The sequence below is a fragment of the Apium graveolens genome, chromosome 5 (assembly GCF_009905375.1).
Source record: "Apium graveolens cultivar Ventura chromosome 5, ASM990537v1, whole genome shotgun sequence".
NCBI classification, from domain to species: domain Eukaryota; kingdom Viridiplantae; phylum Streptophyta; class Magnoliopsida; order Apiales; family Apiaceae; genus Apium; species Apium graveolens.
The window spans coordinates 35,556,292-35,569,056 of NC_133651.1; the positions used below are offsets into that span (position 1 = coordinate 35,556,292).

General features: G+C 33.0%; 2 protein-coding genes across 3 annotated transcripts; both read left to right on the plus strand.

Moving 5' to 3' along the window:
- Nucleotides 1–1,714: 1,714 nt before the first annotated feature.
- On the plus strand, nucleotides 1,715–8,299 carry LOC141723824 (cyclin-A2-4-like). 2 transcript variants are annotated; one of them, XM_074525738.1, is made up of 12 exons: nucleotides 1,715–1,871; nucleotides 3,112–3,459; nucleotides 3,920–4,175; nucleotides 4,533–4,666; nucleotides 5,320–5,412; nucleotides 5,684–5,817; nucleotides 6,179–6,254; nucleotides 7,092–7,168; nucleotides 7,247–7,280; nucleotides 7,389–7,538; nucleotides 7,626–7,760; nucleotides 7,864–8,299. In XM_074525738.1, the coding sequence occupies exons 2-12, from the start codon at nucleotides 3,172–3,174 to the stop codon at nucleotides 7,915–7,917; spliced, it is 1,431 nt and encodes a 476-aa protein (XP_074381839.1). In that variant the 5' UTR covers nucleotides 1,715–1,871; nucleotides 3,112–3,171; the 3' UTR covers nucleotides 7,918–8,299. The 2 variants fall into 2 exon arrangements, with proteins under 2 accessions (XP_074381839.1, XP_074381840.1); XM_074525739.1 differs by having other exon boundaries at nucleotides 4,536–4,666.
- A 414-nt stretch (nucleotides 8,300–8,713) lies between these two features.
- LOC141723825 (D-glycerate 3-kinase, chloroplastic) lies at nucleotides 8,714–12,230 on the plus strand. Its single transcript, XM_074525740.1, has 12 exons — nucleotides 8,714–9,032; nucleotides 9,959–10,344; nucleotides 10,490–10,569; nucleotides 10,685–10,736; nucleotides 10,813–10,854; nucleotides 10,952–11,030; nucleotides 11,117–11,148; nucleotides 11,232–11,300; nucleotides 11,410–11,484; nucleotides 11,582–11,698; nucleotides 11,787–11,837; nucleotides 11,923–12,230. The coding sequence occupies exons 1-12, from the start codon at nucleotides 8,786–8,788 to the stop codon at nucleotides 12,064–12,066; spliced, it is 1,374 nt and encodes a 457-aa protein (XP_074381841.1). The 5' UTR covers nucleotides 8,714–8,785; the 3' UTR covers nucleotides 12,067–12,230.
- The last annotated feature ends 535 nt before the right edge of the window (nucleotides 12,231–12,765 follow it).

A 12,765-nucleotide genomic window follows, 5' to 3' on the forward strand; every position in this document is an offset into this window, starting at 1 on the left:
TTGAAACCAACCTTAATTCCGAGTTGAGAAATATTCGTATAATTTAATATACGATATTAAGTGGTTTATCTTAGTTTGTTAAAAAGCCATTATAACTATTTCGTATATTTCTCCCGAAGCTTTTTAAACTAAGATACACTCGAATTTTATTTAAGTAATTAATATTCAGCCTTACATTATATTTGGTCTTATATTTAATATCTTAATAGTGCTTGTATTTAAAACACCCCTGTTGTGTTTTATAATTTGCATATTATTTAAGATATTGGATTATTTCTCGGTTTAGTATTATTATATACTAATCCAACCTTCTTTCTTACTAAAGGGATTTTATAAGTCATAGTGCTTGTATTATATTCTTTGACGTGAGATGAAGTGAATTGAGGTAATTCTCGCTCTAAGACCCAAGTCTTAGACACGCTAACGGGGAGTTGGGTGTCTACGCACCGTGAAGATGAGGAAAGATCAAAGACCCGATTTAAGATCCAAGACCGGCAAAGGGTGTAGATACGAAGTCTACGCAAAGGGTTGCATAGTTTTAAGGAGGTAGCGAGGAGTTACGCTCCAAGACAAGTTTGCAAGGGTTCTACTTAGATTGCGAGGAGGTAATGGGGAGTTACGTTCCAAGATTAGTCTAATAGGTTTTGCTATTATATTTTGAGAAATTAGCGGGTAGTTAAGATCCGAGATAAATACATAGTGTTGTAAAGGTTACTCCGCCTGCTATAAAGGAGTTTCTTTATAGTAGAGAAAATCTCGAGTTCGGGGAGGATCTCGGGGACTGGACTAGGGGTGAGTGGACTCCATTTGTGATAGTCAGCCACCGCGAACCAGGATAAAATCGACTGTTTCGCACTCTATATCTTTACCATTTTATCTTTCCGCACTCAGCTTACTTGTTTACAAGTAACAAACTTTAAACGGTAAAGAATTTGAAAACGCCAAGTTCTAAAATTTAAAAAGGTTATAAGTTATTCAACCCCCGTTCTAGCTTATTAACCCCTATTTTGGGAGTAACAATTATTTTTCCTAAAGAAATTGACAATATATTTTAATAAGACTTGAATTATGGTATTAGATTTTGGAATTCAGGATTTATAATTTATGAGATACAGGTTAACGATTTACTGGTAAATTGATAAATTTACTGGGATGATAAATCGAAATAAAAATCCAATAAATCTTTTATTTAATTATATATAATATATTTATCTTATCTATAATATAATATGCCATCAAGTATTAAACATATCTTAAAATTCGAATTAATCAAATATGTTTTAAAAATAAATGTAAAATTTATAAACAATTTCTAAAACACTATTAATATAATTTTTTTGTCAAGACATGGATTTTTCCGGTACATGGTGCAGTAAAGAATAGGCGTTTCACTAGCTCCAATTTTCACTTAAAAAAGAAGGAATTTGGAATATAAAAAATTGTCAAAATTAAAAGTACGCTCCCTTAATTAAAAAATCTATTATTACAATCACCAAACAGCACTTAGAATGCATCAAATGAAACCAACAAAAGGGCAATTAAATTTAATAAAACTCCACTTAAAGTGTAATAAAAAGGTTAATTATACATGGAAATAACATAAGTAAGCTTGACTAAACGGAAGTTTCACACTAATCAACGTAAGTCAAACCCAAAGAGCCATCACTGTCAACAAAGCTACTACCTTACAAATATTACAAATATTTTATAATATTATACTATTAAACTATTGTGTGTATTGTGTGTGTATTTTTATCTGAATTTGAACTTTCCACAGTCCCGCTCTTGAATAGTGTGATGGGCTTTCTTCTCTCTTTACTTTGAATGTCTCAGATTGAGTTATTGTTCTTTTTCTTGGAGCTTAAATAGAGGTATTTTTTATAATTTGGCTTTAAAGATTCAATCTTTACACATTTTGTTCATCTGGATCAGTCTTTTTTGCAAGATCCAGTGTGGGTTTTGTATGGTTTGTTCTAAAGTTTGAATTTTTGGAAATCTTGGAATTGAATGTTGTGTTTTTGTTGGGTTTTTCATGTGGGGTTTTTGGATGTGTGTGTTTCTTGATAATGTGGTGAAAAAGATTCAATTTTTATGGAATTTGAAAGCTGGATTGTGTGTTTAAGATGAGATGTGTTTGTGGGGTTTTAGATATGGGTGTTTTTTGATAATGTGATGAAAAAGATTATATTTGAATGAAATATTAAAGCTGAATTGTGTGTATAAGATGAGATGTGTTTGTGGGCTTTAAGATATGTGTGTTTCTTGATAATGTGATGAAAGATATACATTTTTGATGAAATTTGAAATATGAATTGTGTCCATAGATGAAATTTTTATATGGGGTTTTCAGATATGTGTGTTTCTCGGTAATCTGATGAAAGATATACAATTTTGATGAAATTTGAAACCTGCATTGTGTTTATAAGATGAGATATGTATGTGGGGTTTTCAGATATGTGTAGTTCTTGTTTAGGTGGAGAGAGAAACACAAATTTATTGTTTCTTCTGTTAATTACCCGAGAAATCTTGAAAATTTGTGGGATTAATGTAATTGGCAAAAATTTCTTGGTAATGTGATTTAACTTGTGATGTTTATAATGATTTTTTTTTACTAAACAAAGGGTTGTTTTCATTTTTTTTTTAATTTTGGTATATTTCTGTTAAAATTATGTTTAAAGTTTGATTTGTATTTTTTGTAATTTATTTTTTCAGATTGATGAGTCGCCATTGTTTTGAACTTAAATATCATTTAGGTTGAAGATAACAGATTTTTGTATGTCATTGTAAATCTGTTTGCAACACTTTTATTAAGTTCCTGTTTGTCATATTTTTTTGGCAGGATTTATGCATTCTTATTGTAATTTGCACTGATTCGTGTTATTTTCCCCTAATGTAAATATTGTTTAGATTTTTATCTTACTTGTTGCATCATTTATCATTGCCCTTTAATTTGATTCTGATATTCGGGTTATAACCCAATTTACTTATATATTCCTTTATGGAGCTCACATAAGTTACTTATATATTACTAATATTTTTTATGGGCTTTGAACCGTATGATTATGATTATTTTATATTTTTCGGTAGTAATCATGTTCTGTATTATTACAGGTAGCAAGGCTAATATTTCATATTAGGAAGCCTTCTTTGCTCTTCCCATAGGCTTGAGAAATGAAGAATGAAAATCTTTTAGCTGCTGTTGTTAGAGATCCAACAGCTCGAGTGACAAGAGCTCGAGCTGCTGCCTCTCAATCATCTGAAGGACTGCATATTTTGGATGCATCAAAGCAGCAACTCCAGAAGCACGGGTTACGGAAAAACTCAAAAAGAGTAGCTTTGGATGAAAACAATAGTTGTGCTCCTACTAATCAGCATAAAAGGAGGGCAGTGTTCAAGGATGTAACAAACATTTGCCGTGATGATTCGTACAGAAACTGCGTAAATCCAACTAAACTTATGGTAATAGATTCATCTGATTTTTGTACCTTCTGTTCATATATATATATATATGAGAAGTGAACATGTACCTCTATCCTCCTTGTATTTAACTTTCTTATTTAACTGCTTAAGAAGGTACAGAGTATAGAGCTGGTTCAATTTTTCCGTTAATGTATCAGCTATTTTCTATCCTACAACATGGATTGTTATATTGAGCAAAAGTTGAGCCTGGATATTATATCATCCTACATTATGCATTGTTAATTTGTTATATTGAACAAAAGTTGTGCCTGGATATCAACCCTTATTTTGATCGGTTCATATTAAAAAGTAACCTTGATGGTAACCCCTGCTTAATATTACTGTATGCTTGGCTTTATAGTTTCGTGTAAATAAATTATCCCCATAACTACATACCCTTGTGATATTCTTTTAGTTGGCTAGATCGTAATTCTTACGCCGTTGTTTTTCATGATACCAGAAAAAGAATGCAAACCTGATTAAAAAAGGATTAGTGCATGTTTCCCAGAAAGCACCTTCTGTTGCAGTGAAGATCCAACAAACTTCAAAAAACAAAACTGTTGAAGGATCTGCATTGTCGGAAGCAGAAACTGTATCAGTAGAAGGTTCATGTTCGTTGGACGAGAATGCAGATACTAAGCCAATTGCTGTGGAAGATCCTCTCAATGACATTCCGCTGCATGATATGTCAGATGCTGGAGTTCATCCAAAGAAGGGTTAGTTTTTATCAATATTACTCAAGGAATATAATACTCCTTCCAAACGATGTATGAGTGAAATGCTATGTGGTACAAAGGCTTCAAAACCTTAGATGTCATGAGCTGTTTAGAAATTGATTATTTTCTTGTTTAGATTCTTGACAGTCATACAGTTTAAAGTTCAAACTATGTTTCTAGTAGCAGGATTACTATGTTTATCTACATCTGCTTGACAAATAAGTGCTTATCCTATCTGTTTGTGGAATACTAAAAGCTACACCAAGAGGGGTGGAATTTTCTTACTTATCTTTAGTTAGAGTTGTGATATTTTAAGTTGTACTTTGTTCATATGAATATCTTTTTTGTTGGATGCAGCAGAGAATACATGTCTTCTGCTGTTGCCAAGCTCTTTAAAGGCAGAATATACAGATATCGATTCTGATCATAAGGATCCTCAGTTGTGCAGTTGTTATGCCCCAGAAATATATAACAATTTACGAGTTGCTGAGGTTTGTGTTCAACCTGTTATTGCTTCTCTCTTTCTTGTAGTTCATAGTTATATTAGTACAAGTTTGATTTTTTAAGCTAGCTCTTCTTCAGCTTCAACCACAACAGTAAAATCAATTTATAAATTCACATTCCTGTATTCTTTTATGACAGCAAGAACTCTGTAATGTCATATTTTATTGTAGTTGATATATTGTTGAAAACTGGAAATGCCTGTGTAGCATGAATTATGACATTTATGTCACCCAATTATGATCGTTGATGGGCATAAAGTGGGTTTATTGTTCTGTGTGCTACTTGCACTAATGATCTTTTTTACTTGGTCATTGACGTTACACATATGTAGACATATGATACAGTAACATGAACTTAAATTTCAGTTGGAATTTTTTACATTTAACTTTTAGGTGGTCAAATTGGGGAAACTTTAAAGATCGTGTGGTATGATGTTTTATCTTGCACAAAAGCTGTAATCTTGCAACTGTATCACAAATATATGTGCTGGCTTGGTATATATAAAATTCATGTATTACTTATTACATATATCTGTGTAGGTGTATGTGTTTTTACTTTCCTAATACAAAAGGTGGTCACTGCAACTCTCTCACTTTCCTCCTCACACCATTCTTAATTAGTTGGATTCCTCTTTCTGCAGCTCATGCGAAGACCAGATTCTAATTCTATGGAGATTGTTCAACAAGATGTCACTAAGGGTATGCGAGGAATTCTGGTTGATTGGCTTGTGGAGGTTTGTAAGGCTGTTGACTCTTATACATATTGGTCTAATTAACCTTTGCTTATTCAAGATACGAGTTGCTAAAACTATATAGTTCATCTGTATGCCATTCTTATAATACATCCCATATACTTTACTTTTTTGTCTCTTCCCTATTCAGTTTATTGTCTGTACATGAATGCTCAAGTTCCACTATCCTACTCTATCACGTGCATCTAACTGGATTGTGGACATACGATGTGTTAAAGAATAGTATGCTCATGACTATACGTATTTCTTTCAGGTGTCTGAGGAGTATCAATTGGTGCCAGACACACTTTATCTCACAGTGCATCTCATTGATTTGTTTCTTTCCGAGTACTACATTGAAAGGAAAACACTTCAACTGTTGGGCATAACTTGCATGTTAATTGCTTCGTAAGATCTTTAACTTGTATACGCATTAAGTGATTACTTCTTAACCACGTGTCAAAATCTTCAAGATGTTACCCATATAATTTTGCTGATGTTTTGGCACAAAATTTTCCAAATTGTTACCCACACTCATAGCTAATAAATAATACACCATCTACTCTTTTTTTTACTAAATAAACATACACCATCTACTCATTTGAGATACAGTATTATATTTTGATTTAATATTTTATAGCTATTCACCAATGCAGTACTAATACATGTCTTGGTTATTGTGCTGTTTCCCTCTTATGCATTCTGTGATGTAATCCCTCATCCACATATCACAAGGCCACTAATATCATTTCCTTTCCGTGGTTTGAAGGAAATATGAAGAAATTTGTGCACCACGCGCTGAGGAATTCTGTTTTATCACCGACAATACTTACACCAAGACAGAGGTTTGTGATCTGCCTAAGTTCCCATGTTTTGGCCTTTTGAGTATTGAAATGTTCGGTATTTGAAGTTCACATTGATCTTGGTCTTTGGCGTCCGATTAAATTATATTAATCTTTGTCCACAATAGGTTGACATGCAGGTTTTATCAATACTAATTCTCACACACCTAGTAATCTATTTGTATCTATAAGTTATTTGCCTCATTCAGATAAGATCAATATGAAGAAATAAGACGTGTATATGATTATCAAGTGAGAGAATGAATAACTGCATAGATATGATAGATGCTTCATAATGATAAGTTTGTTATATAATGCATGGGTCAATACACATACTGAAAGTGTCTGGAAACAGATTTAGCTGTTGGGTTCGAAGTTGAACTTCTGAAGACTTGGTAATATCTTTGGTACTAACATTTTTCCCCAAGACTGTTGAATTTTATAATGGGAATTTGTTTATATTGAATATTAACAGCAAAAACATTTACTACAGCATGTTTCCTCAAGCTTTACAGCTTTAAGGTTTACAAGATGATGCAAATTGGCCCTGATATAGTATTGCTAAGGTTTTGAACGTTAAATCCACTTGTAGGCTTTAAACTGAGAACTTATGGGCAGTAGTACATAAAACCTTGTTTTGGGTTTTTCAGTAAAATCTTGATTTGATATTTCCTATTTCATGTAAATCTTGATACATATGATGACATACAATAATCTTGAAGTTTCTGATGTAATTCTTCTCAACATTAGCTACTGCGGTTGCAGTCACTAAACGCATTTTTACTTGTAACTAAATATTAAAAGTAACGGTTGCCATAGCTAATAAGCAAATTTTTGCAGGTCCTTTCAATGGAGAGCAAAGTTTTGAATTCATTGAGGTTTCAACTCACTACACCTACTGCAAAAACTTTTTTAAGGTATTACCGAGTCACTTGAATTTCTTCTGGTTTTACAAAATTCTAGTAAACTATCTGATCAACTATTCATGTCTACAGGAGATATTTGAGAGCAGCACAAGCTTGTTACAAGGTAATATCGATAAGTTGAGTTTGCAAGATGGAGGCTTACTTGCTGACTATTATTGGCAACTGTTTTAGAACAACGAATAAGTGAATAACTTGGAACTCTTATTTGCAGAGCCCAAGTCTTGAGTTGGAGTACTTGTCCAATTATCTAGCAGAACTGACACTGATTGATAACAACTTCCTGAAATTTATCCCGTCAATTGTCGCAGCATCTGCTGTATTTCTTGCCAAATGGACTTTAGATCAGTCAAGTCACCCATGGGTTTACTTCTGAACCTTCCATTTCTTTTAACTTGCTTTGGTGTTCTTTGTTATCGGGAATAATGACTTGAACATCTAAACCTTGCAGAATCCAACATTAGAGCACTACACTTGTTACATGGCATCAGATCTCAAACCCGCGGTTCTTGAGTTGCAAAGCTTGCAATTAAACACCAGCAATTGTCCTCTCAATGCTATACGTACCAAATACAGACATGACAAGGTAACATTCCTGTAATAAACAATGGATTCTACAGTCAGTATCGTGCAATGTTTAATATTATCTGACAACTTGTTTCGTAATTGATATTTTTCCGTGATAGCAGTTCAAATCTGTTGCGGGTTTGTCTTCTCCGAAACTGCTAGAGACCCTCTTCTAATAATGTTATGGAGTGCTAACAGATGCACATATCTTACTGTACTGCGCAAGAATGATGTCTACTGATTTCTGCGTTTCCTCCTCGAATTAGTAGCTGTACCTAAAAAGAGCTAAGCTGTATAATCTTTTGTATGCTGCTGCACTTGTAAGTTGGTTTAATCCTCTTGTGGAGTTGATTCATCTATGTTCATAAAGTCTTTGCAACTTTAGAGTTTCTGGTTTGGTCCTCACAAACCTGTCTTGTTACCCTTTTGTAATGCTGGAACCATTATAAATTGGTTGATCACAGCAAGCCTTTTATAATTAGGGAATTGTAACTTGGCAAGTTGGTATCTCAGTTCTTATTTGAAATGTGCAATTGACATTACACATTTCTATGCTCAGTTCTATTGTTTTTGAGCTAATTTGATACAAAGGTGCATTATTTTCATAACTGTTACTAGTATGAATATTTAGTTTTTTAAATGCGGTTATAAAATTTGGTCTACTGTACGAATAAACAAGAAAAATTAATTGTGTATTGGCCTTTTTATAACAAAATATACATATTTTGTGAAAAATACTTACATGCCAAAATATACTTGAACAAGGTGTTTATTATTTACCTTTTAATACATAAGATCATATAAACAAAATTATTATTAGAATTTCATAATTTTTTTCTTGAAACATTAGGAATTCATAAATTGTCTCATGTACACAAGTACTACAATATTCATGGCCAATAAAATGTAAGGGCAAACTAGTAATTTCACAACAGAAAATATTGTCTGGTAATCTGAGCCAACCCAAGTCGATAGTGGGATAGAACATAAACTAAAATATTGCCAGAGAAAGACAGAGGAGAGAGAGAGGAAGAGGAGAGAGAGATGACGATGGCAATGTTGAATTTCTCAACTCAGTCGATGAAGCCAAGCTTCATGACATCAAATTTCGATGATAAATTATTTTATCATCATTACTTTAATAATCACACTTATAATAATAAAATTAGTAACAATAATTATAATACATTCTTTAATCTTCATCATCACTTCCATCGTCACCATTTCTCTCTTACAAGAAGCTGCAAATCTTCTGCTGTCTCTTCACTGCAAACCCATCTCCTTAAATCAGGTATCTTCTCCAAAAATCTCTCCATTTTCTTCATTATTATATACATCATATGTTTTTTTATTACATTTATATGACATGTATGAACTAGAACACATTGGATAATTATTTATATATTATATGTATGTTGTTTTCTGTGTGTTATCATTGTTGTATTGTAACTCGTAAGTATAAGTTTTTTTCTTTTTATTTTTTTGAGGTTGGCATGTAATAGTTCATTCATGTGGTCCCCACCTATATGAAAGTGTGATCAAAGGGATTAATGAAAAGATTGTGTTGTTTTGTTAATCTAGAAAGAATTAGTGAAAAGGGTTTTTGTTGGAATTTTATTTAAAGTGAAACAAGGTGTAGTGATTATGTTTCTTGATTTGATTGATATATTGTTTAGAATTAACATTTTTGTGATATATGTGTCTGTTGAGTTGCAAAACTTATCTTGCTAAACACATAATGATCCAAGCCTGAAGTTAGTGAACTCTTGTTACATTCCTAAGGTATCCGACAACTTTTAAAGACAAAAAGGAAATGCTTTAAAAGCAGATAGAATGGTGCCCTATGACATTATATATGGGCACTTTAAAGAAGAGAATTGATTGACATAACCCTCAGTGATTTGGCATTGTTTGACTACGATAATTTACTAATTTTCAGATATTCTAAATCTTTGTTAGCAGAAGAGAGATAAAAAAGCCAAGCAAACACTTTTGATTGCTGATGGGATTGTCCGGAAATGGTTCTCTACTGATATACAGGATAACATTGGTGTTACTTATTTCTAGATATAATGTAGAATCCACTTCAACCTAGTGTACCTATTTCTTATATTTGGAGCGGAATGCTGTTGCAGTTACAGTTTGGAATTTGCCTATGCTCCATACTTAGCTTTTGTTGAGCAGTTTTTATTTCTTAACTCAATTTCTTCCGTGCAGGCTGTGGATGTTCATGGATTCAAGACAACTCCATAGATGATGAAACTGTTGCCAAAATGGGAAGCAGACAGGGTCCAATACATTCTGTTTTCACAACTTCACCGGCACAAGTTTCTTCAGTAAAGGATCTCTTTGAGTTTATATGCTCGGGCCCCTTGATAGAAAAATTGGGCCTAACACCAGATATGGTTGCCGAGTCCATTGATAAGTGGATAGAGTATGGATCACGCATATCTAAATTGTTTAAACTCAATGAACTAGCCCTTACAACGCCTCAGAAAGCAAGAATTTTTCACTATTACATTCCAGTTTTCTTATGGTGTGAACAGCAAATTTCTGATCATAGGTCCAAATATAATGATGGTGATGATATCCCTCCTATAGTGGTATGCTTACGTCTATTAAGTCCTCTTCATTGTTTTGAATTAGGTGGTTGCTTATGTATCTTTTCATGGACATGGTGCATATATCAAATTTAGAGTTTACTGATCCAATGCCATAGGAATTGATACCCGGATTTCTTGATGACAGATTGGATTTAGTGCACCCCAAGGTTGTGGGAAAACTACACTTGTGTATGCGCTAGAATACCTTTTTAAGGTCACAAAGAGGTAGGAGTGCAGTGTGATTGTTGTTTATTACCTAGAAGCAATATTAGTGCTCGTAGCAGTTAAACTCTTAAACTTGAGAACAGAAGTTTATATTTGCTGACAAATATGATTACAGGAAGGCTGCAACCATATCGATAGATGATTTCTATTTGACAGCCAAAAATCAGGTAATATTTATATGACTTCTTTTTACTGTATTCTTCTTTTGTTTATAGAATTGGTTCTAATGCTGATGGGTGTCAGGCTAAGCTGAGAGACAGCAATCCAGAGAACGCACTTTTAGAGGTAGTCCTGATCACCTGCTTCTTAGAAAATAAATTAATCCAAGAGTGTAGGTAGCACTTGTGAAATTATTTTAATCATGCACTTCCTGTTTGCCCAGTTTCGTGGAAATGCTGGAAGTCATGATTTATCATTTTCAATCGAGACATTGACAGCTCTGACTAAATTGAGTAAAGAAGGTGTTAGCTTTCCCATCCTCTTTCCTGCACATCACCAGTTATAGACAATTTAAAGTTGAATATAAAATTGTGTAAAATCTGTTCAGGTACAAAAATGAAACTACCACGGTATGATAAGGTATGATCAAAAAGATAATTCACATTTTTTTGGTTGAGTTCCTATCCTCGTTATGTATGAGTTTGAAAAATCTCTCTATGCAGTCTGCGTACAATGGTAGGGGTGACAGAGCTGATCCGTCGACATGGCCGGAAGTTGAAGGGCCTCTAACTGTATGTGATTTTTTTTGCTTAGTTCAAAATATCTTTGAGATACTTGGTTTCAATTAGCTTATGATGCAGAAGACCCAGCTCTTATAGATTCTTATTTCGAACTGAGTAGGTTATTCTGTTTGAGGGTTGGATGCTTGGGTTTAAACCCCAGCCTGTTGACGTTGTTAAAGCTGTAGATCCACAGGTTAGAGAGTCATCAAGCCAGTTTAGTGGCACTTTTTCATGCAAAATCAATATGTTGATCTTTGATATAGGTCGTTAATATGAACCTTAATTTGCAGCTGGAAACAGTTAACAAGTACTTGGAGCTATATTTTGACGCATGGTACAAGTTTATAAACTCATGGATAGTTATTAAAATCACAGACCCAAGTTGTGTGTACCAGTGGCGTTTGCAGGTTTTCCTTAATTTCATCTTTTGTTCTTTATCCACAAAATTTGTTATTGTTTAAAATACTCAAGTTAGTACACACGTGAGAGATGCAGGCAGAGATTGCTATGAGGGATGACGGAAAGCCTGGAATGACCGATGAAGAGGTGCAATTTGTTACTCTTACAATGAAAGAGATGAGATTGTATAATATTGTACTTCTTGATAAAATTTGAATCTCCATGTTTTCAGGTTATGGATTTTGTTTCACGGTACTTGCCAGCATACAAGGCCTATCTCCCTTCACTATACAAAGAAGGACCTAGTGGTTCAGATCCAGATCACCTACTTGTTATTGAAATTGATGAAGGTCGGAATCCTATTCTTGCAGGTTAAGTGATGAGATAGTTCAGACAGAAGGTTTATGCATCATGTTCCCTTGTATGTAAAACGAGCTAAGATATGCCAGTCACGAAAGATGCATATGTACTCTTAGATAGGATTTAAGTAAATAAACTTATTTGTAATTGTAATTCTTTATTCTAAAAAGTTTTTTCCCATGTCTTTTTGTTGTTCTTAGCAACGATTATCAGATGGATGCTTAGTATGCTGTAGATACAATCAATTTGTTCTGAGAGGCGCTTCTATATTATACTAGCTACACATGGCTTTCTTTTATCGGTTAACACCTTTCTAAAAAACATATTAACATCTCCTAAAATAAAATTTAAATAAATATAATTTTGTTAAAAAAATTAAATCAAGTATATGATATAACAACAAACTCTATTAATTATTATTCAACTTTATTTCTAATTGCACTCAACTTCTTTGTTATCTATTTTGTAGGGAAACAAAAACGTTTCAATTTTTTTTAATTCAAATTATAAATATAACAAAATAATTACCAAATAAAGAAAAAAATTATATTACAAAAACACAATACTAAATCATCCACACAATTGTTATTTAAAACTCCCACTTTTCTATAGTCTTGCACCATTAGCGTAGGAGGACATTTTAAAATTTTAACTATCTAAATTTTGAATCTATCTAAATTTTGAATCATTCATAATATAGTACATTTAAGATAAC

Coding starts and splice junctions, on each gene's coding strand:
- LOC141723824 (XM_074525738.1), top strand. CDS start 3,172: ATGAAGAATGAAAATCTTTTAGCTGCTGTTGTTAGAGATCCAACAGCT. Junction 4,176..4,532: donor TGGAGTTCATCCAAAGAAGG/GTTAGTTTTTAT, acceptor TGTTGGATGCAG/CAGAGAATACATGTCTTCTG. Junction 7,281..7,388: donor CAGCACAAGCTTGTTACAAG/GTAATATCGATA, acceptor TCTTATTTGCAG/AGCCCAAGTCTTGAGTTGGA.
- LOC141723825 (XM_074525740.1), top strand. CDS start 8,786: ATGACGATGGCAATGTTGAATTTCTCAACTCAGTCGATGAAGCCAAGC. Junction 10,345..10,489: donor ATGATATCCCTCCTATAGTG/GTATGCTTACGT, acceptor TCTTGATGACAG/ATTGGATTTAGTGCACCCCA. Junction 10,737..10,812: donor ATTTGACAGCCAAAAATCAG/GTAATATTTATA, acceptor GATGGGTGTCAG/GCTAAGCTGAGAGACAGCAA.